General features: G+C 34.5%; 1 protein-coding gene across 1 annotated transcript; it reads left to right on the top strand.

Moving 5' to 3' along the window:
* Positions 1-635: 635 nt before the first annotated feature.
* Positions 636-15,297, top strand: LOC149785720 (uncharacterized). The gene is made up of 5 exons (XM_089979591.1): positions 636-793; positions 5,859-6,064; positions 7,804-7,960; positions 9,790-11,015; positions 14,303-15,297. Exons 2-5 carry the CDS (start codon positions 5,870-5,872, stop codon positions 14,618-14,620), a joined length of 1,896 nt encoding a protein of 631 aa, XP_089835717.1. The 5' UTR covers positions 636-793; positions 5,859-5,869; the 3' UTR covers positions 14,621-15,297.
* The last annotated feature ends 9,033 nt before the right edge of the window (positions 15,298-24,330 follow it).

Genomic DNA, 24,330 nt, shown 5'->3' with positions numbered 1-24,330 from the left:
AAAAATGTCAGTAAAACAATTACATCCAGAATGACTAAAATCAAATTTATTTCATATCTTAAAATGAAATGTGTAAAATTACAAAAACTAATTGAACAGAAGTGAAGTGGAATGAATTTCATAAAATAAACTGTGTAAATAAAATGGTTGCAGTTTTCAATTTTAAATCACTTTATCAACATTTATCTTCTATCAGTTTAATGACAGACACAATGGAAAACTGCATCAATTACTGCTTACAAAATACTTTACCTTGTAATGACCTTGTGATTTTGTGCAAAATTAATTGTACTGGACTGAATTTTGGTGATTTGTTTAATTATCAAGCCTCCTTTATTAAATACAGTATATACAGTGATACACACACACACATACACACACACACACATACACTGATGCATCAAACATACATGCATATGCATACATGTGTATATACAAAGAAATATATGCTAAAATATACTTGATAAGTAATCCAAGCAAGGTTCAAATACCTTGAGGTTTTTATTTATATCACTGAAAATCAGTATGCGTTAATGCACATCTTATCATTCCTTTCTCAATACACACAAAATCTGCTGTTATCAACAGGCACACATTCAATGATATTTGAATAATGGGATTTGTCACATGACCATTCTGAGCTAAACAGAGCATAATGTACCTGCCTAAACAGGACCTCAGTACTACCTATCTACCCAAAATGGCTGAAGGTTCACCTGCATGGATTTGACTCTAGATTAGCTACACAAATCATTTTTAGTATATTTCTGACTTGGCTGAACATGAAATAGAGGTAAGTTTTAACTGGCCATCATATAGATAGTTCTGACAAGAATTTTCAGTACTAACTGATTGATTTTTTTTATTGTAATCAAGCAAAATTGAAGTATATGTGTGTGTGTGTATGTGTGATTTGGACTTTTAACGCAGCTTTAACATTTTTTCAGTCATATCGCTATGATGTCTGCAGTGTGGCAGTTTATAGTGATGTCTAGCACTGGGGCATCATGCCACAGACATGAAGCATGATGTCCCACCCAATCACATTATCCTTACACCAGGCTGACCAGTCCTAACACTAACCAGTCTTAATGTTGAGTGTCAAGCGAGGCAGCTGTTAGTACCTTTTTTGTAAGTCTTTGGTATAACTCAGCTGGAAATCAAACCCACAACCTCCTGCCGAATCAAACCCACAACCTCCCACATCCAAGGCAGATGCTCTGACCACTAGGTGACCAGAGTGGTTCAGAATTGAACTAAGTTGCCATGTAGAAAAAACTGTAGAGAACTTGAACTGCTTTAGAATATACATATACTTGTAGATCTGCAGAATAACCAGACATTTAATTTTATTGTCTTTATGTATATGCTAACAATAATTTGTAGTGTATTATGTTATGATGTCTGTCTGTCCTTCTGTCTGTCTGTTACCAATTTAGTTTTTCTGCAAATAAATTTGGTTGTCCAACATGTACAGTTACCAAAGTTTGTGGATAGTTTTCACTTGATCTATATATTTTAGGCTCAAAAGGTCAAAGGGCAGTTGGTTACTCTAACCTAGGGGTGCACAACCCCTGGCCCATGGATTGGATCTGGCTCACGAACATGTTCTGTCTGGCCCTCAGGGCAAATTAAAAAAACACAGAAATATGGCCTGTGAACAGTAACTATATTAAAGAAATTAGTGTTTGCGGCCCTCGAGTGGTCTTAGAAAATGCAATCTGGCACATGGCCAAAAATGGTTGTGCACCCCTGCTCTAACTGAAAGACTGACTTAAAAAAAGAGAATGTTTACCATACAGTAACTTCAGTTCTTCACACTGACTGAAAAACGAGAATGGCTACCACACAGTAACTTCAATGTTTTCATTTAGCAAACTTTGAGAGCCATATGATGTCAGGAAGAACTCCATTGATTTTGGAATGAAAAGATCAAGGTCACTGAAAGAAAAAATAGTCTTCACACAATAGCTTTAGTTCTACATGACATACTTAACTGAAACTTTTGGATGGCTTGCACTTGATGTAAGGAAATAGGCTGTTCATTTTAGGATCAAAACATCAAAGTCACTTACTAGAGCAAGAAAAATGGGTTTTGCACAATAACGTTCATTTTACATCACTGACCAATACCAAACTTTGAGGCTAGCTTGCACTTACATATACAGTAAGGAAAAAGCCAGTTGATGTCAAGGTGAAAAGGGCAAAGGTTACAGTCACTGTAAATGAAAGAACAAAAATGGTAATTCACAAACATTCTATTTATCAACACAGAGAACTATTAAATATGAGATTTTTTGTGGAAGCCTATAAAATGGATGCCCTCAGGGCAAATAAAAAATGATTCTGTGGAAAGATCTCATTTCCTTGCATAGACAATTATTAAACTTGGAGTGGGCATATAACATGCCTTTCATGGTACTCTTTGTGTTAAAAGGGAATATGACTTTGACAAATATTGAATCAGATAGCCCAAAAGAATGCTAACAACCTGGTAGCCCACTTTAAATTCATTAGCCCAAGGAAGCATCTTGAGTCCTATAATGATACAGTACCCATCTTATACTTTTGATATCATCAGTTTTCAAACTTGGATATTTTAACTTTAAAGAATTTATTGCAATTCTATTTTGTAATTATATTTTCCTGGTTGTATACATTTTTATCTTTAATCTTTCAACGTTTCGGCATCATTTAACCTTGGAGTTCATTTAGAAACGTGTTGGTTTTCTCCATGCATTAAAAATAGGCCAGTAATCAATAGGCAGGCAGTCCTTGCTAACAACAACTCTATAAACTCCTAGTACAACTATATACAGTACCTGAAGTATTGAATGACAATTATTTGAGGTATGTTTACCCAACCATAGTCACTGTACACATTTTGTAATGTCGTTGTATCACCATTGTTATTTCAGATTGTTTAATTAGGTTAGAACATGGATGCCTTTGGGATTTCCTCAGTTTGTGCTAACATTTCTAGGTTGGGCTTGAGATGTATTAAAAAAGGGGTAGTCAGGGCTGGCGCCAGACTATCTGGCGCCCTAGGCAAGGTTAGATTCTGGCAACCCCCTCCCAAAATATCAATTTCAAAATTTATAAACAATAAAAAAAATTAAAATGCGCCCACTGAAATCAGCGCCCTAGGCAGCTGCCTAGTTTGCCTATATGGTAACGCCGGCCCTGGGGGTAGTGATAAAGTAAGAATAAAAGGGCTAAAATTTATGGAAGGGTGTGTAATCCTACAGATTACACCTGTAGAAATTCAGTCAAACCAGGTATACGTGTACTGGTAATTAATCCCTTCAGAGCCACAAAGGACATATGAGGGTCAGGTATGATTGGCGCTATTTGCAGTGTATTTGTATTGGGCCTAGATAGTGCAGTGTTAACACTTTACACTCCTTGAAGGTCCTCGTTTCATTCCTCAGCTTCAATATATGGAAGGGTTTAGTGGTCACCTATTCAAGGTCAGTGGTTTTCTTAAGTATTCAAGTTTCCTCCCCTTCAAAAGACCACAATGTGTCAACATCTGATTGCCATGTATAAGTTGTGATAACTTGCTGTGTAGCTGTCATAAAATAAATGAAGTTTCAACTTTAAATTTGTACGTAATTAAATATTAGTACATATTTATTGGGGTCATCTGTATACATATATAATTGCATTCACTTTCTGACAGTCCCAAGGATGACATTTATAACTTTGACTATTTTAAAGTTATTTTACTTCAATGAACAAATGTCATTTCTTCCTTTTATTTTTTCAATTAGTAAAAATAAATATGTGGTATTTTTTCAATTATTTTAAATAATTTATATTGATGTCTTGTACTTTGTTAGGGATAGACTATATCAGCATCATTCTTTGCCTAATTACAACTATTTTTTAAAAAAATTTCTTCAAATTATGGTTAGTTAGAGGAATGCATATAATTAATTGGTATTATTTTGGTTTACCCAAGTTTGTGAAGTCATCATTGGAATGTGAAGTTGTTATTTTTACTTGTAAGCACCGTTATGCATGAAATATCTCAGCCTTATAGAGGCATGGAGCAGGCTCCAAGAATTTTATCATAAGGATCAATAAAAAAATGGTTTGGACCATCAGCATGACTAGGGCAGTACAGGACATGTAGTTCACAGTTGACAGAATTTTAAAATGAAAATAATTAAAGACAGTTTGATGTATAGATTTTAAAAATAGAAACATACAATCATCTGGAATATTCTATAAGTATTCTGATTAATTTCGTATGAATTAATTACAATTGACATTTTTGCCTAATTCAGATATATAATTTTTAAATACTTACTATTTCATGTTTTGGAATTCTCACAGAAGTAAAAATGTACAGCAAAAGCACTTAATTTGTGTTTTAAGTACATATAATGTGTATTTATTTATTTTCATTGGTATCAAATTCTTCGGCTTGTCAGTTTTTTAAAATTTTCATCAGTATGATAATTGATTTCATTAAGGATTCCTATTGCTTCCATATAATGATCATTGTTCATTAGGTCTTTGAATTGGTGGTCTATTACAACTGTAAAATCCATAAAAATTGCCCCTCCCACTCCCTATGAATTAACAGCTTTTATTTTTTTTCAAGGTCAATTCCAATTAGTTAAACTATGTGTGTAATGTTAAACTATATATGTAATTAATTTTTTATATATCAGAAATCAGAATTTTCCATTATAAGGGATTGAATTACACCATTTGATACTCTGCTAAGTAACCTCGATCTTTTTTCTTGTTGTAACCAGACTACATAAATCTTAACACACACTTGATGATTTACAATGTTTTCATGAACAGTGTGTTGTGTTGAACCCTGTTAAAGAATTATGCACTATTAAGCACTGCAAAAGAAGTTTATTTGGAAAAGATGAAACCCTTAAAATCAAGTGCAGTTTAATGGTGAATTCAACGAAAGTGGAGTTAAGTGTTTTTAATGTAGTATATTTGATATGGATCCTGATCTTCCATTGCATAATATACTGTTTCTTGTCCCTAAGATTTAAAGCAAACAGCATGGACCTTTTTGGAGTAACCTCACCCTTTTCTGTCAAGCCAGCATAGACCCATTTGGAGTAACCTCACCCTTTACTGTCAAGCCAGCATAGACTGAATTGGAGTAACCTCACCCTTTTCTGTCAAGCCAGCATAGGCCCATTTGGAGTAACCTCAATCTCTTCTGTCAAGCCAGCATAGATTCAGTTGGAGTAACCTCACCCTTTTCTGTCAAGCCAGCATAGACCCAGTTGGAGGAACCTCACCCTCTTTTGTCGAACCAAAATAGATCCAATTAGAGTAACCTCACACTATTTTGTCAAGGCAGCATAAACCCAATTAGATGAACCTCACCTTCATATGCCTAGTCAAAAAGAGCTTGTATATAATAGACCAATTAATTTTTTTTAGGAAAAAGTAAAACTAAACCAAATTAAATTCTTGTGCATCAAAACTGTATGCGGTCTCTAATTCGTTTCCCGAACACTTGCAAAATGAAAACAGGAAAATATATTGTTAATGGACAGTAGGTATGCAATCTTTTTATTTTAATGAACCAGTACTGTTGTTTTCATATTCACAGTGACGTAATATTTCATCACATGATGGATTCATTGTCATCAACGAAATTCAGAATATATGCCTCTGTGACATATTTGAAGTTTTTTTAAAGAAAAGGCAGAGGACATTGCTGCTGAGCACAAACAATGGTCTGCCAATGCTTACAATAATGGTAGATGAGGGTCAGTGCCATTCACAGTTGGGTGTACATAATAATTAATATATATGGTAGCATGAAACTTTAAGGAATCGTTGCCTTGAATTTTTCATCTTGTTTTCAGCTATTACCAAAATGGCAGAAGGAGGGCCTAGTAATACGGCTTATAGGCAGCTCATTGTCCCACTTTGCCCTTTAAAAGACACACCTTACCCTGTACGTATCGAGTTGGCACATAGCATCGATGCAGTGAACAACAATAATGGTTATGGATGGATGCAGTTGGCACATTTTCTGGGGTTTTCTGCAAGTGACATCCGCTCTATTGAGGTAGGTGTAGGAATCAGATTTAATTAAGTTTTATCATGGAGTCCATAAAATGTATGCTTGCATTATAATGGGATGGAGAATTCTGACATTGTTTACTGGTCCAAAATTTGGATTTTTATAAAATGGAATAAATGAACATGAAGGTTTCGTCATATTTTACACATATTTTATTCTAGGCAAGTTGCTCTACATTCTTCTTGCCATGGGGAGCTAAAGTTTGCTGAACAAATTATTTTTAAAACCATGCTTCCCAAACATGTAATTTAGGAATAAATCTGGGCAGAAAATTCACTGTTACCAAAAAGCAATAGAAGGAATCATCATGTACATTTCTTTGCAAGACAAATTCAGATATAACACTGTTGAATCAAGGCTCCAGATTTTTGGTCATAGATATTCCTTATTCCTTAACACCTTCTCAGAACATTAGCCAACATGATAAACACATACAAATAATTTACTTATGTTTTATGTTTATTATCCCAGTTACGGTAACATTCTCACTCAGCAATTAATAATTTTTGTAGAGCGTGGGACCGTCATAACTCCAGTTATTGCTATATAACTTGGCAGATAGTGAAGTTATTACTATATGTTTGATCAGCATTTTGTTTATTCCCACTTGACCTCCCAACATGCACATGTATTCATCGAACTATTATTCTCACTATTCCATGGTTTTTTATGCTTGATATGATCATCAGCTTCTTGCTACACCATAGTTTGGTATAAACACAGTTGGCAGCCATCAATCCCAACTGCCACAATTTAGTAGGGTTGACCTGTACACTGTTTCTTCATTCAGATTGGCAGAAAAAAAGAAATATGTCAATATCAACATTATTTTACATTTTACAAAGAGCTACTAAAACTTCAGTAGAAGTATTCTTGTAAACTGAAAACCACATTATGGTAGATTTTACATGAATAAAATAGGACAGAAAACTGGATACAGGTGTTAGATATAGTATATACTTATCTACGACAAGATGCTGGATACAGGTATTAGATACAGTATATACTTATCTTGGACAAGAAATTAGGTGCAAGTAATAGATGCTAAACATACTTATCTAAGACAAGAAACTGGAATCTCATGCAAAATCTTAATAAAAGAATCACAATTTAATGTTGCCCACAGTGACCAAACATATGATGTTACCCCCTACTTTTTCATTTTAAAATCTGCGTTATGACCATAATCTTCTGACAGTAATATTAGGCTCTACTTTAAAATAATGTTTAAAATTTTTTATTTGCTAACATGTTTTTCTATACAATATAAAAAAATTGTAATGCAACTCTGATGCATTGATTAATAAGAAACCAACATGTCAATAATCTGATCTGTCCACTTGGTTTAACGTAATAATTGTGTGTGAATGTTTCTTTTTTCATCCTCTATCATTTGGTATTATATTTTTATAAAACAAGTATAGTCACATAACATGACATGAAGATTAATCTTGGGAAGTATTAATCTATCAGACACAGCTCAGTCACTCTCACCTATATTTCCCATTATAGAGAGTCGCATTAGGTTTGGCATCAAAGTAAATTTGTCACATTTACTACCAGAGTAGCCTTGATACATTGTTTCTAGTCACAGCATGAGAAAAAATATAAATTCTGACTAATCTTTGTTATTTAACCAGGTCATTTTCATTCTGATATATATATATATATATATATATATATATATATACATACATACATAGTGTACTTTTTCTTAATTGTAGACTCGTGCTGACCGTGACTTTCGGAATAGTAATAGCCCAACCATGGTACTATTTAGTGACCTCCAAAATATGTGTGATCCTGTTTTGACAATGAGGGACATAGAGCGAGCCTTGCTTACATTGAACATGGAAGCTGTTACAGTTCTGTATAAAAGAAGTATGTAGTTTGATGAAGGATGCCTTTACTTAAAACTGCCACAATCTTGTTCATATAGCTTTTTTAAAGCCCTATCTGTGATAACTGATGGGACATAATGTTTACTTTTCGTACATTCATATGTCCATACATCTGAGCTTTAGGAGCTGTAAAATTTTGCACGCTTTATCATGGCAATAGGCAGATGACTTTATTAGATTTATAGGCCATTATTAGATTTATAGGCCATTATAGATCTAAAGGCTATTATTAGATTTATGCACCATTATTAGATTTATAGGCCATTTTAGATTTATAGGCTATTCTTAGATTTATAGGCCATTATAGATTTATAGACTTTTATTAGATTTATAGGCCATTAAAGCAAATTTTAACTCTACAAGTCAAACACACAGAAGGTCTTATGCAGTGGCCTGTCAGACATTGTCATCCATTTGCACAAGTTATCACTGCTCCAAAACTACTTGAAGGATTGCATGCATGTGTGTGTGTGTGTGTGTGTACATGTATGTATGTATGTATTCATGGATGGATGGAAGGATGTGTGTGTTTAAATGCATTATAGTGCAGATTAAAAATTAAGTTTAGATAAATAAAAAATTGCCTCCATAAGTTGTAGGTAAATAAGACCTTTCAAATGAATGTAAAATACATGTATACAAATACATGTATACAAATACATGGTCCTGTAAGAATAAAAATACAAATTGTATGAATTCATGTATAATTGTTATGAAGTTTGTAGAATGTTATGTGTAAATAAATAAGTTAATTCTTAAAAAATTTACTCCAACCAAATTTCCAAGATTTACCATTAAAATTAATAAAAGTTAGATTATCAGAATTGTTGACTGCTTTACATCCATTGACTTAGGATTGAACATAGTTATCGACTGCTTTATCTCCATTACCTCTATTGACTCAGTTTGCTCTAGTGTATGATGTTGTTTTAGAAGGAGCTGACCAGTCACTAATGTATAAGTTTATTAATTCCAATCAGTCTTGGCTAATTGTTTTTGCTAAAATTACTTACATTAAATTACAAGACTGCCATCCTGAAGAGAACATTTAAGAAATCTTGGTTAAATTATGTGGCTGCTGAAAGCTGTTATCGATGTAATAAGTTGACTTTATGTGTTCATGTATCTAAATTATGCTTATAGATGTTTGCAATTATGTCAAGGTCATTTGGCAATATTGGTTAGTTAGACACTTGAACAAGTATGCATGTGTTACCTCCTTTAAACTTGACAATTGTTCAGACCATGCAATGCTTGACTGTTGAACAACACATGTAGGTTAAGGGACTGGAATTAAGCACTTCAGTAATTAAGATAAAAGTGGATCCAGAAAAGGAGAAAACTCACTTTGTCAGAATGGCTAATTTGAAGAAGGAAAAAACAAGTGAAGTTACATTGGCAACTGAAAATTTTTAAAACATTTGAAGTTTTAATAAACAGGTAATTTTTTAGAAATGACAGTTGAATAATAATAATGATGATAATGATAATAATAATAATAATAGTTTATTCTATACATCAACTTGGCTTGAACCAGCACCCAGAGTAAAACACTCTTTCAGTTACAAATTTTGATTTAATGTATGAGATTTCGTTCTTGATGGTATGATGGAGCTTGGTAATTATATATAGATTTAAAATCATTGAAAGTTTTCATATTTCATACAAATTGAGGATTACATGTTTATGTGTAGAAAAATATATCAAAGGGATAGAAATATACCTGCAAATTCTTACAATATAAATATGTATATAAAGGATAGCATAACTTGTTCAGCTTATTTATTATTTGTTTTTAATCTATTCCAGAAAACTTGCTGGAAATAGAAAGGGCATATCATGTATTCAGAGAAGGTAGTCATTCCTTAGACACCAACACGGAACCTTCTATCTGCAACTGTCCAAACTGTACTTATCAGAACTCGAATTGCATGCCTCGGGAACCACTAGTAAGACGCTCCCAGACCCAAAGGACACATGAATCAAGACAGTCTCAATATCCATCTGAGTTAGAGAGAATACCACCTGTAAGACCTCACCCCACACCGAGGACATATGAATTTGGACAGTTTGAACATCTATCTCTGTCAGAGGGAACACTCACCTCTAATAGCACATTCACTCCACTTGAGATTACATGTCATAGAGGTGGAGTTGGAATAGGTCCTTTCTCAGCCCCACCATGCATGCAATCTCCGGAGCGAAGGAATATTTACATGATGAGCCCTTCTAGCAGACCAATGTCAGGTTCAAGCCAATCCCATAGCATACATTCTGAGTCTTGGAATACTTTTTCTGGAAGAAGCTATCCAAGTCATGCCCATGATGTGCCATACACACAAAACATACCTGGTAATGATGAAAATGGTTATTCCCAAGGTCAGAGTTTTCATGGTAAAAGAACTATGCAGCAAGAGCTGAACAGTCCTAATGTACTGATTTCGCCAGATGACAACTGCCAGGTTAGTGATGAGGAGGGTGTCTGCACATGTAGAATATCCTCTTCTGAGTTACACTATTCAGACCTTCCAGGAAATAATGAAGGTCATCAGCAAACCTCAATACATTCAGGGTATACTTGTTGCTTATTGTCTGATGAAACTTTTCTCAAGCCCTCATATGATCAAGAAGCAGTAGATTATAGTCAGTGTACATCACCAACAAACATCCAAAATAATGAATTAGCACGTGATGGCAAGAAGTATTCCTCTGATTTCAGTTTAGAGTGTGAAAAAAAAGAAAATCATAGTATGGACAATAAGCGTAATTCAATGCATGAGAAAAGGACTGATTCCTTTTGCAATGGAAAGGAAAATGATAACAGCAACAACTCAGTGAATCCCACCCAGCGTAGGCCTGGTTTTTCAGTTTTTGTTACCTACAGTAGGCATAGTCGAGAGCATTTGAAAGAGGTGATAGAACTCTGCTTGAAGCTTAAAGCATATGGAATACGTGTGCGAGTGGATTTTTCAGGTGACCAAGCACAGGATCTGTTTAAAAACAAACATGACTGGTTGGATGAAAATTTAAAGAGAGTAAGTAGAAGTACAGTAGAATTTTTTCTTCAAAGTTTTTAATAATCATTGTCAGAGGTTTCACATATATGATCTGCCATCTCATAATGCACTGGCAGATAAGGGTCAACGCAGTTTGCTAGAAGAAATCAGTAGAACAAACATATCCAAATCTGTTCATGCACTATCTGATGGCAGATCAGAGAGTGTATTGTTTCAGGGTTCCCGCATGGGTCTGGCAATCTGGAAAAGGTCTAAAATTTTAAAAGTGCTTTTCCAGGTCTTGAAAATGTCTGGAAAAAATTGAAAAATGACTTAAAAGATCTGGAAAAAATCTATTTTTAAAATTATAACCAGCTTAGTTGGAAACTGGAAACATGACTGCTCTTTTAGTACAGGTAAAACCCGTTATAACATGATGCTTGGAGTCCAGAGAATAACATCGCGATATAAGCTGGATCATGTTAACATATTTTTCAGAATACTTCCCCACAGAAAATGTGCATTGAAATTTCAGTGTCATCAATTTTAACTAACCTCTTAATCATATATCGTTTGTTTTGTTTGCTGGGTTTCATCAGACATTAAACATCAGTTTTGAATTGTATACATGCAAATATGGCACAAATGGTGCACAGTGAAGTTAAGGCAACATTAAATGCAGTGCTGGGATTAAAAATGTGCTAGGGATATGAATAATCGGCTTTTCTAAGAGCATGTATTTAGGATGTTAAAAAGAGAGGTCACCTTAAGTTAAAAAATGGGAGTCATGCTTCCATTGCAATTTAAGCAGAATCACATTATAACGAATTGCATTATAATGGGTTTTACCTTTATACAGATTTGGAGCTCTTTGGTAGGTCTGGAGATATTTTTTGGGGATCTGGAAAAGGCCAGGAATCTTTTTAAAATTTGTGGCAGGAACCCTTATTGTTTCCAGTTGGATCTGACTCATATGCATGTATATATGGTAAATAATGAATTTACCAGGTGAGAAACACTACAACACAAGACCAATATATCAGCCAATGTTTTTAAGTAGATATTTGGGTATACCTAAGGTGACAAGGGGGGGGGACATGTAATGATAAGCATGCTATTGTTTGTCACACATTGCATGGCTCCATATGCTTTGACAATATTTTAGTTTAACTGTGCCTTTGCTGCCTTTTCATGACATGTAGGGAACATTATTTACCTCTCTGTCCATCCAGCCATCTATTTGACCATTCCACCTGCCAGGTGTCCATCACACTTTCATTTCTGATTTATGACTTTAAAGCCATTCAACATATTTAGCATACACATATGATTACTAGGAGTGTCATGTACCACATTCAAGGTCAAGGTCAGAAGCCAATAATTTCTGTTCCTTCAGATTTGTAATTTAAAAGCCATTTGAGATAAATGGATGAAACTTGGTTTACTTAAATATCATTAAAGGAGAATGTGTTGCATACCAAATTTGTGGCCCTATCTTCAAGGTAAAGGTCAAAGGTCAATATTTTCATTTTTTCCATCGCCTTTATTCAACTCCATAACTTGTGAGTTGTTAGAGATCAACTGAATGAATTTGGTTTTCTTTTACTTGATTTCTAGTGTCACCAAATATCATAACATTACCTTTTCATGTATTTCTGCAAGTGCATACTGTTTTCAACTATAATTGGAAGCAGGGCATGATTTTCTACAAAACAGAAAATATCTCTTCAGTTGTTTAGACAGCGACATTTCACAATGTGGTAGAATCTTTCTGAATTAATCTTTTTACAGTTTGCATATAAGTTTAGCTTTAAGTTTATCTTGGTTTTGTTTCTCATTTTGCTAAACAAGCTTTTATTTCATATATATTATATAGATTGTAAACTTCAGAGATACCCAATGGATCAGATTGTATAAAAAATGGAAGGCACATACTGCCCTCATTTATTTGCAGTCAAGACATTTTTCTAACAACAAATGAATCAATGATTCAGTTGGTATGTTTGCATTGTCATTTATTTACAATATCCAGATAAGAACCCAATACATGCATGTGATAAATTGTTTATAATCAGTAATAATACATATTGTGGATATATCTACCTCTGTTACAGGGGCCCCGAGTGGCCGAGTGGTCTAACGCGCTCTCCGTTACGGATCACTGCCATCTCACCTCTGTCTGCGTGGGTTCGAGTCTCAGATTCAGCCAATGTGGGTATGTGAGAAAGCTTGCCAGTAGCTTCTCGTGGGTCGGTGGTTCTTTCCAGGGTTTTCTCGGGTTCTTCCTCCACCATTAATACTGGCCGCCATATATGGCCTATCGTGTGCTGAAAAATGGCGTTAAACCCTACAACAACAACAACAACAACAACCTCTGTTACATGTTCATATAAACTGGGTTGGGTTTTTTTCCAATACAGTATAGTACAAGTTTTGTGTTTGTTTTTGTTGATTTTTTGGGCAGTTTTAACACATAATTGGCTATATCAGGCAGAGGAAATGGGAGCTTAGTACCTACTTTTGCCAAAGACACACTGTGGCAGTTGATACAGGCTGGCCTGGGCAGATATTTCACCTTCAACCCTTGGATTCCAAGTCTGAAGCTCTGTACACTGAGCTACTGTGACTCCCTTAGCATAGTACAATACATTCAAACTTACTATATTGACCAACTGGATACAAAGAGTACCCATATATAGTGGACAAGTTCTATTATCACTCATTTATGAATACATGTTTACATGCACCCGATCATTATAAAGACTGCCTACAGTTATTTTACACCAAGTTTCATCTTCTTAGACTTTAAAAAATTATTTAAAATTTTTTAAAATTAAGTCCAGTTAAGTTCATACTCACAAAGGACAATATATACTCATTTATAAATCGAGTCCAACTGCAAACTGCACAGACCCAGAGCTGTTACCATGCAATGCACCCGCAGATCTGGGTCTGTGCAGTTTGTTAGGAGTAATCAGTAGAACAAACAACATAGACCCTGATCTGCAGGAACATCATGCTATGGTAGATCAGGATCCTTGTTGTTTGCAGTTTGACTTGACTTATAAGTAAGTACATATGGTGTGATGACCTAGAATATTCAGTACCATATATTTTCCAAATAGGGAAGTCGTAGTCATTCATCTTTATGATATCTCTCCATTAGAGCATGTTCAGTTGTTACTTTGTCATTGGCTTATCAAAATATTTTCACAGCTAGAAAGTCCATGCATTCCATCGACAGAAAAAGTGGCAAAGATTTATTCTAATCACAAAATCTCTTAATATATGGGGGAAAAAATACTGACTGTAATTCATCTTTTCAGGCCAGATTTGTAATTGTGTGTATTTCTCCAACATATGCTGAAGACATTGATCACCCTAACTCAGACACAGAACCCATTCCAGACGTAACCAGACTTGATGTGAGATTCATCTTCGACCATCTGCGAACAGAGTACCATGGAAACTGCTCCCAAAACAGAAGGGTCATTCCAGTTATTTTTGAAAATAGTGGTGCAAGCAGAAAACATCTGCCAAATTTTATGGCCACCACAATTGTATACAGCTACCCTCGACAGGTTGACAGTATCGTTGAATTTCTGCAATCCAGTTCACCAGGAAAGTCAGACTTGTCCAAATGATCATTTGAAATGTGTTAAAACAAGGAGTGTATTCAGAAACTTGCTGCAGTGACTGTGGAATGTAAACAGAGGAATACCACCTGATTAAAAGGTTGATAAACATCGGTAGAAAAACAGGCAAAGTAAATCTTTATTTCACTCACACAATGAAGAAATGTTGATCTTGAACTGTGTTGTTTAAATTTGCCAGTGAACATTTTTTGAATTCTGTTATTTGGAAAAGGACTTATTGAAGCCTGCCTTTGCTGAACACATGTATGTTTTGCTAGGCATTGTACATATACATGTATATTTTATTACTTAGATATACCCAGTTAGGGCAGAGATCAAGAGGAAAAATGAATGGCACTGTAATGCCCTGTCTCCTTCCCACCACTCAGTCACATGTCCACTAATTTTACTGAAGAATACCTTTGACCCTGCTGGTCAGGGTCAGTTTGTAATTGTTATAGTGTTGTAATTTATTAATTGTTTTACACATTGTAAAAATAATTACTTTTGTCTCAGATAATTTGGACACAAATGAAAATAAAAATTTTCCTGAACATCTTGTCATTAAAGTTAACAACTTGAGTACTGTAGTGGCACCTTGCATTTTAAAGTGCTGTCAGAAGTGGGTTAGATAAATTAGATTGCATTATATCCTTGCTTGCAAATAAATAACACTTACATCACAATGTTTTAGTGTTTTCTGTCACAAATAAAGAATACTGGTTGCTCTCTTTCTTCATGGTGATCATGCCAATGCAACTTCCTTCAGGGTGCAGGCTGGATAAACCAAACCCTATGATGTAAATAAACTAATAAAAACAGGATGAAGGCTGGATCCGGCCCTTGCCTGATGTAGATATACTAACATTAGAGATAAATGTTCCCACATATCTAATTGTGATAGATACATCTTTCCAACAGAGTTGTCTTCTTCTGTAAGACTGATATCAGCTATTTCTTACATGTAGGTACTCACTTTAAAGAGGAGTCCAACTGCAAACTGCATAATATGCTCACAGATCTGGGTCTGTGCAGATTGTTATGAGTAAACAGTAGAAAAACCAACATAGACCCTGATCTGCAGGCGCTTTATACTGCGGCAGATCAGGATCTTCATTGTTTGCAGTCTGACTCGACTTGAAATCGAGTAGAGATGGTACTTGTACTCGGTGATTTTAAAGGGTGGTGACAGTATAAAGAACTGATGAGCAATTCATGCATTCATATAATTTCGTAAGAGAATTACCAGAGAAATACATGCAACTAAATGAACATACCAAAGTTTGTGAATTTGTGTTTAAATCCAATCTCTTATATTAACATAAATGACACATGATCTCCGAACAGTAAAATATTTCAGCATGAAACTCGGTCTTAAGACAATTGCCCCTAAATGGAATATAACACTTAAGTACACTTGGTAATTTAGCATTCTAGTAGTGGAGACAGTACTAAATCTGAGATATGTGACTTGAAATACATTTGATAAAATAGCACACTATAGTGGAAACAGTGCTAAAACTGAGATATGAGACTTGAAATACATTTGGTAATTAGCATACTAATAGTGGAGACTGTTAATACTGAGACATGCAACTTGAAATACATTTGGTAACTGACATGCTAGTAGTGGAGACAGTGCTAAAACTGAAACATGAGGCTTGAAATACATTTGGTAACTGACAAGCTAGTAGTGGAGACAGTGCTAAAACTGAAATACGAGGCTTGATATTTAGTAATTGGCATGCTAATAGTGGAGCCAGTACAAAACCAGAGATATGAGACTTGAAATACATTTGGTAGTTGGCATGCTAATGGTGGATAAAGTGCTAAAACTGAGATTTGAGACTTGACATTTGGTAATTAGCATGCTAGTAGTGGATATAACCAGTACTAAAAATGAGATATGGTTCAAGTATCAATCCTAAAATGAGATGTAATGCTTGAAGTACACTTGGTAATTTAGCATGCTAGTAATGGAACCGGTGCTAAATATCTAGATTTATTCTAATTTTAGTTATTTTTAATTTTGAGTTCAGGTATGAGCTTTATATGGTAAGTAATGCTTAAACAATACCATTCCTGGCAAGTAACATATTCCAGCTACAACTTCTGTCTTTTCATCACTTCATTATCTGCCAGATATTTAAAAAATATCTTGTTGATATTTCTTACCATACATACTCACTTATAAGACCGGTCCATCTGCAAACTGCACAGACCCAGATCTGATGTCACATAATGTGCTGGCATATGTGTCTGTGCAGTTTGTTATAAGTAGAAAAAAAACAACATAGATCTTGATCTGCAGGCACATTATGCAATGGAAGATCAGAATCTTTGTTGTTTGCAGTTTGACTCAACTTATAAGCGAGTACATATGGTATATTATCTGAATAACTTGAAAGAAACATTATATGATCATATGGGAAAATTTGAGAAAACCTTTAGTGATTATTAAATAACTTTGTTGCAACACACAGAGACATGTATATACTATACTACTGTAGCACACACACACACACACACAATTAAGCAATGTAACTGAAACTTCACATTTTATATCATGTTTGGCACATACATTTTCTGGACTTGTGTGTAAAATTTCACAATTGCATCTGGACTTTAAACCTATCACCATGAGCAGAACAACAGAACATGCCGAGATAAATCTTTAACGTTGTTGTCATATCATCCTTCCAACTCCATTCCGTTTTAGTTTGCTTCTTTGAAGTGGAGGAAAGTCATTCTGCTACCACCAGCATTGGTGTTTGTACATACAAAAGTACATACATTGGCATAAATGCCTCATTATTCACTGTATGCTGTAGCCAAAATATAAACAGACAGCCACACCATAATGTTCATATTCTAAAGAAAAAACAGCTACCTTTAAATCAATCATCACCAAAATGAGAAAGGAAAAAAATGCTCTAAAATTTGACTGGGACTACACTTATGGGTACTAAACCAGAAGTAATAATTGTGATCTGAGTCCTATCAGACCAAATTATTTCTGGCCAATTTTAGTCAAATTTTAATATTTTCTTGCCACACCTATTCAACTTTACATGCAAAATATGTTTGAATTTCAAGGCAAATGATGTGTGTGACAGCTATCAGATAAAGTGTAGAGCTGGCGTTGCACAGGGTGCAAGTTCTGGGTCAAGTACTCTTGAGATGCAGAAACTAAATTTGCTATATCTTCCTTAATTATAAGTATATTTCAATGCAGTAAAACTCGATTGTAAAACAAGATAATTTCTATCTGAAAAATATAAAAAGATTGATAAATTAGATTTTAATGGAATTTTAAATAAACACTTAAATTTAGAAAACTAAATTTTAATTTAGAATTCAAACTGACACATTTTAGACAGCAAAGTTCATTAATGAATGGTATTTAAAACAAGTGGTATCTTTTGCCTGTACAACTGATTACATTTTGTCAAGTGGTGGTAAAACAAGATAGCTCACAGTGATTTTTATAGCAAATTGCAATATGCCTGTTCAAATGAATATAATTGTACACACTAAAGAAACAATGAGGACTGCAGTGTTCCACATTTACTGCATTGGGTAATTAGCCAGTTGTTAGTACAAATAATAGTACCCTCAAAGTTCCCATTTTATGTGATTATTACCATGTTTTATTGCAAAAATGCTTTGCATTTCATTGTCAAGAACCACAAAAATCAGCTATGTAACAGGAAAATACAGTTCCAGGGAAGCTCTACATTACTGAACAATGGTGCTTATCTGTCTCATGAAGACATAAGCCATTTCTTTGAGGAACTATGTATCAGTGTGGTAGTATGAAATAATTCAGGTAACTTATGGTGGATACATTGGATATGTCTTAATGAGACTTAGGTATCACCACCTGACTACTGGAGAGCTTTCACTTTGTTTCAGATACCAGGATAGATCTGAAAAGATATAACATGTTTCATTGGTCAGTAAGAAGTAAGTAAATGAAGCTAAAATATACTAGAAATGGAGATTTCAAGATAATAATAAGGGTGCAAGCACTGGAAAAAAATATTAAACTTGACATAGTGACACTCAGAATGTCAAGCAAAGGGCATGAATAAAAGTGACTATTCGTCCCAAATATATATGAGGTTTCAGTTAGTATGTATGTTTACAAATTGTGTTCAGCCAGTTACACGATATATAAATGATAACGTACACCAGAGCTATCATAAAGTTTAAGGCAATGTGGGTATGGTGAGATTTAATCATTGGTGCAACAATTGGTACATAAAAATATACAGGAAATTTAAGTGACAATGCACTAAATTGAAAGATATTGACAGACATCCTGAGTAGGCCAGAGTTTTCATCTCTATCCTCTTGTTAAGTACAATATGACAACTACTATTATAATGATAAAAAAAATACTAAAAGCCATACATATAAACAATTACTAAAAGCCGTAAAAGGAGATATGTGTTAATCATATATTCACCCTATTATAAATACATAAATTAAATGCTTGGGCCGGTAATAAATAGTCAAAATGGCCTAAAGGCAAAATATCAACTAGAAAGATGTTTTCATGTGTTTTGAATAAAGGCATCATTTTGACTTTGAAAAGATTTTCTCTGACAGAGTTTGACAAATATCTAATATTGCTACTTGTATAAGGTGTAGAAATAATTACATGCTGATAATATTTAGTATTAACTGCACAAACGCTGTACATGTGTGATTATTTTACATAAAATTATTTTTACTTTTAAATGAATTTTTTTTTAATTTAAATTTTGTAATTTTTAATTTACAGTTTTTTAAAAAGTTAATATACACAAAATGTAAACATTTTCTTGTGTCTAGTTTTAATGATAAATTTGGGATACTCAAACGTTTTGGGATATGACACTGACAGGACTCAGATCACAATTATTTTTCCAATAGTCTCAACATTTATTTCTAAGTACTGGACTTTCAACTATATCCAAATGCTAATAAATCATATGTGAATCTAAAATACCTTCATAGATGAATTCACAGTGAATTTCTTCTCATATGTTTTTGAGATGCAGGACTATTAACAAACAAAGTACTATACAATGGGTAACAGATTTCACGTTCCAGATATGGCTGCTGTTGCCAAAAATATTAGACCTTTTGAGAACTTCTTCAAAAGTGCAGAATCGCCAAAGACCAAACATGACAAAGCATTCTAGCATTAAGATCTTTCAAATATATCCAAATAATGCTGAGTCTTCATTAAATTTTGCCTTTCCTCTTGTAAAAATATATTTTAAAAAATCTTTTAACTTTAAACAGCTACTTCAGAAATTCTGAATACAATTTGACAAAACTTGACAGCATCCAGGAAAAACGACTCTTTACAATCTGCCAATATGGCTGCTGTTACTAGAAATATAAGAGAAGTAACTTTAAGTACTTCTCAGAAACTGCTGAGCAAACTATGACCAAATCTGAATTGAAGTATGCCATCAAATGTGGTTGCCATCACTAAAAATGGAAATTGCTTTAAATGACTTCTTTTCAAAAACCATTTAACAGTATTTTACCAGATTTCTTGAAAAGCATTTTGGCATGAAGGGCTTTTAAATGTTTATAAACGACGATATCGTCCATCAAACATGGTTGCAGTTTCTAACAATAGAAAAAAAACTAAAATACTGTTTAAAAGACTTTGACCGAATTTGACAGAACGTATAATAACTTTAATGGTTCTCAGATGATGCCATTCTAGAATTTTACCAACTCTGACACAAAGCATCATACAAAGGTCTTTCAGTAGTGGACAAATGATGCTGATGTGCATGCAGCTGAGGATGTAGATACAAAATCCGGGAAACCGGGAAACAATCGATTTCATAATATATGGAATGAACAGCATTGGAGACATTTGAATGGAAATCATCCGACTGACCCACCTTTATTGGCCAGCTTCTCTTGTATTCGATAATCGGGAAGAGGTCACCAGGTGAGCTATCACGAGCTTACTTGAAGCTTTTTATGCACACTGTCTCCATACTGTTATACCTGGTATTATCAAACTTGGTGAGTGGTTGCATCTTAATCAATACTACACTATCAATTTTGCATTTTAAGCTTCTTTCTCAACCCTGGTCATGATAGAATCATCAAAGTATTTGACTGCATGCCATACCCTTACAACAGAAGACCACTGTGACCAACATTTCATATTTAACTGGCTTAGGTTAAGATTTTGCATTGAGCTCATGGCGACATAGGCTTTATGCACCCTGGATACATACTATTAAAGTTTGAATCGTGAAACTTGGTGAGTGGACGCATCTTGACAGTTCTACTCTCGTCACAAAAAGTAGCTCTCTGACTCGTATTTCATGCTTCACTGATTTGGATTAAATTTGTTCTCGAAACTTTGTTCATACTAGAATCATCAGATTGAAAATTTGAATGTATCTAAATGGTAGTGCATCCTTACAACAAAGGAAGGTTACTGCACCCTTTATTTCGCATTTTACTGGCTTAGGTTTGCATTTTAGCTCATGTTCATACAACCTTCTATACACTGTTTTGATGAATAATACCCACTCCCACTCAATAAATGATTGAGGTTTTGCATTTACCTCATGATTACAGATGTTTTTTTCATGCCAATTACATAATATCTTATACATAATCATAAAACATTGTGACAGGATGCATTTTGATAAACAATTCCCCCCCCCACCCCTTCACAAATGTAGGTCAAGGTGACTCTTATTTTATGCATGATTGGTTAAATTTTGTTTTAATTGTTCATGTTAGAATCTTTAAACTATATGATTGTAACATATCTGTTAGTCAAACACCCTTGCAAAAAAGGTTAAATCACATTTCACATTTTACTGGTTTAGATTAAGCTTATGCACCGTACATACTCGCTTATAAGTTTTATCAAACTGCAAACAACAAAGACACTGATCTGCCATGATGCACTTGCAGATCAGGGTCTATGTTGTTTGTTGTACTGATGTTTTCTAACAAATTGCAGACCCAGATCTGCCGGTACATCATGTGAGTGCATATATGGATGGTCTAAAGCGCTTGCCTTTACAGATCACTTGCCAGCTCACCTTTGTCCGCAAGGGTTTGAGTCCTGGGCTTGGCCAATACGGCATGTGAGAAAGCTTTCCAGTAGCTTCCCATGGGTTGTGGTTATTTCCAGTCTTATTGAGGTTTTCCCAGCTTCTTCCTCACCGGTTAAACTGGCTGCCAATTATAGCCTATAATGTGCTGAAAATGGCATTAAACCAACAATAACCAGAACAACAACATTAGGGTCTAGCATTTTATATATGCATCCTAGAATCGTGAAAGTTGGTAGAGAATGTATATTGGTAAACTATATCTCCTTATTGCAAAAAGAGGTCTCTTTGACCTACATTTCATGCTTCAGTGACTTTGCTGAAAGTTTGTGTTTTAAAGCTCATTTATTGTGTGCTGTTTATGTATATATCATGAAACTTGATAATTGGAAGCATCTATGTTAGTACTAACACCCTTACAAACCAAAAGATAACACACACACACACACACACACACTTAGAGAATTAACCAGGCAGAACGGAAAGTGCTATCCCTGGATTTTGTAGAAGAATGCTTGATAATAGTAGGCTGAATTAATGTTTTAATACAAATAATACTATCATACTCATATAGGTTAGATAATTTTTTTATTCGTACTCTACGGAGATTCGAACCCAGGTCCACGGGTAAACGGCATCCATCGCCTTGCCTGCACACACGAGCCCACATTCTCTCACGACTAAGCATACATCACCAAAAAAATATGACTCAGTCGGTGTTATATGCACTCTGTCTGGTGTATATTTATAATTCTCTATAATTAATTCTATATGCCTTGATTTCTTTCATAGGAATCCGGAATGACTGTGCAGATAGATGAGAATTAATTACTAGGTCGTCATGCGAGTGTGTCTGCTACACACGAGTGCATATAACACCAATTGAGTTGCATCATTTTTTTGTGGTGTGTGCTTAGTCGTGAGGGAATATGGGCTCGTGTGGTAATCTAATTCATGCTTTTTAGTTTACTGTTCATAGACCCAAAAATATTTATTGGATGATATGTTGTCTGTTATCCATCAACCAAGAAGAGTTCTTCTAATATATTGCTGGCGTTAGATGAAAATGGTACCAGTCTGTCATACAGTATGACCACAATGAAAGCCATGTTGAAACTCTTGTTATTGCTTCTCCCTCAGAATTTATTGTCATATTGAAACTGGATCTTCACCAAAAGACGTCACGTGATATTAAGTTGGTCCTAAATTAAATTGGTGCCATGCAGACATCAAATATGGCTTCCATAATGAACATATTGAAAAGGTTGTCACCAATTCACTTAAATGAATGGTCATATGCGCATGGTGTTTTCACCAAATGTCTCCTAATAGTGTCTTATTTGCCTAAATGAAAATAGTGTTGACCTTACATCCAATTGTCTGCCAAAGCAACTAATTTGGAAATGTTGTCACTCAAGAATATCAGAGATGGTTTCAACACTCATCAGTTTAAAAGAAGACAGTCTTATCTTGAGTTCCTGGACATTCTTTTCGGACAGTAGGGCGTCGGTCACTTTGAAGGTTCTTCTTTAATTTGGATTGTTGATTTTAAAACACGCAATTTTGCACAATTGATCTATCCAGTATTACAAATGCATCTGATATTTTTAGATAAATATATTTTATAATGCTGATAGATCAGATTACTGTGAACATAAATGGATATTGGAAAAGATGTTCAACAATTTGTGTCCAGTTACTTGCATTTTAACATTATTTTCTGGCATTTGACTCCTGTTATCTTGAAAGTTGCCATATGTAATCATTTTAAAAGTCTATCCATCTATGAAAAACAGCACAGACCTCGATCGTTTTGGTACGTTTTTTATTCCTTTGGCAAGATAAGACTTGTATAGTTACATCGTGCTAAAGAAAATTAAAGCGCCCTGCCTAAGGACACATCACGGAAGCTGGGATATGGACCGGTCCGATGGTGGGACTTGATGTTAACATTTCTGATCATGATTCCAACCCCTTAACCACTGAGCTACTCTGACTCTGCCTCGACCTTGATTTGCCGTAGAATAACGTGCTGACGGATCAGAATCAATGATGTTTTTACTGGAAAGTATTCGTAGAATATGCAGCATAGAACCAGGTCTTTCAGCACATGTAGGTTTATAGTCTTTATGACTACATGTACCTAGTGTACCATGTTAATTATTGAAAGACATATATGTATATATAAAAACCAGGTATTTACATTCAGAAATAACCTAACGTATTCCTTTCATAAAATTGACGATTCAGCCAATTTTATTGTTAACATGTCAACATATCTGGTATGCAGTAGAACCGGTATCTTGCCGGGGATCTAAATTTATAACACTTTTCATAAGATCGTCTGAAGCTCTTAGGAAAGACGGAATATGACGTCATAGGCTGATCATTATACATATTAAATATTCAATATTAATTAAAGAAAAAAAATTTAATAAGGGATATAAGAAGATTAGCACAAGATCAATGTTTAAACATTTTAAAATTTGAACTGAAGGGTTAAAAGTGATACAGACTGCCAAGTAAATGTAGGAACTCACACAGGGGCTTGTATCGTTCCTAACAAGTTACCTGTCATATATTACATTATGTAGTTATTATATAGTACATGTATGACAGGTC

Source organism: Sinohyriopsis cumingii, chromosome 13, assembly GCF_028554795.1.
Source record: "Sinohyriopsis cumingii isolate HCF-2022 chromosome 13, ASM2855479v2, whole genome shotgun sequence".
Taxonomy (NCBI): domain Eukaryota; kingdom Metazoa; phylum Mollusca; class Bivalvia; order Unionida; family Unionidae; genus Sinohyriopsis; species Sinohyriopsis cumingii.
This window is presented reverse-complemented; position numbering and strand designations above follow the sequence as displayed.

What these genes read in the sequence shown, in the direction of transcription:
- LOC149785720 (XM_089979591.1), top strand. Translation starts at nt 5,870, where the DNA reads ATGGCAGAAGGAGGGCCTAGTAATACGGCTTATAGGCAGCTCATTGTC. An exon ending in GTGACATCCGCTCTATTGAG is followed by an intron (nt 6,065 to 7,803) that starts GTAGGTGTAGGA and finishes TCTTAATTGTAG; the next exon opens with ACTCGTGCTGACCGTGACTT. An exon ending in TGGATGAAAATTTAAAGAGA is followed by an intron (nt 11,016 to 14,302) that starts GTAAGTAGAAGT and finishes TCATCTTTTCAG; the next exon opens with GCCAGATTTGTAATTGTGTG.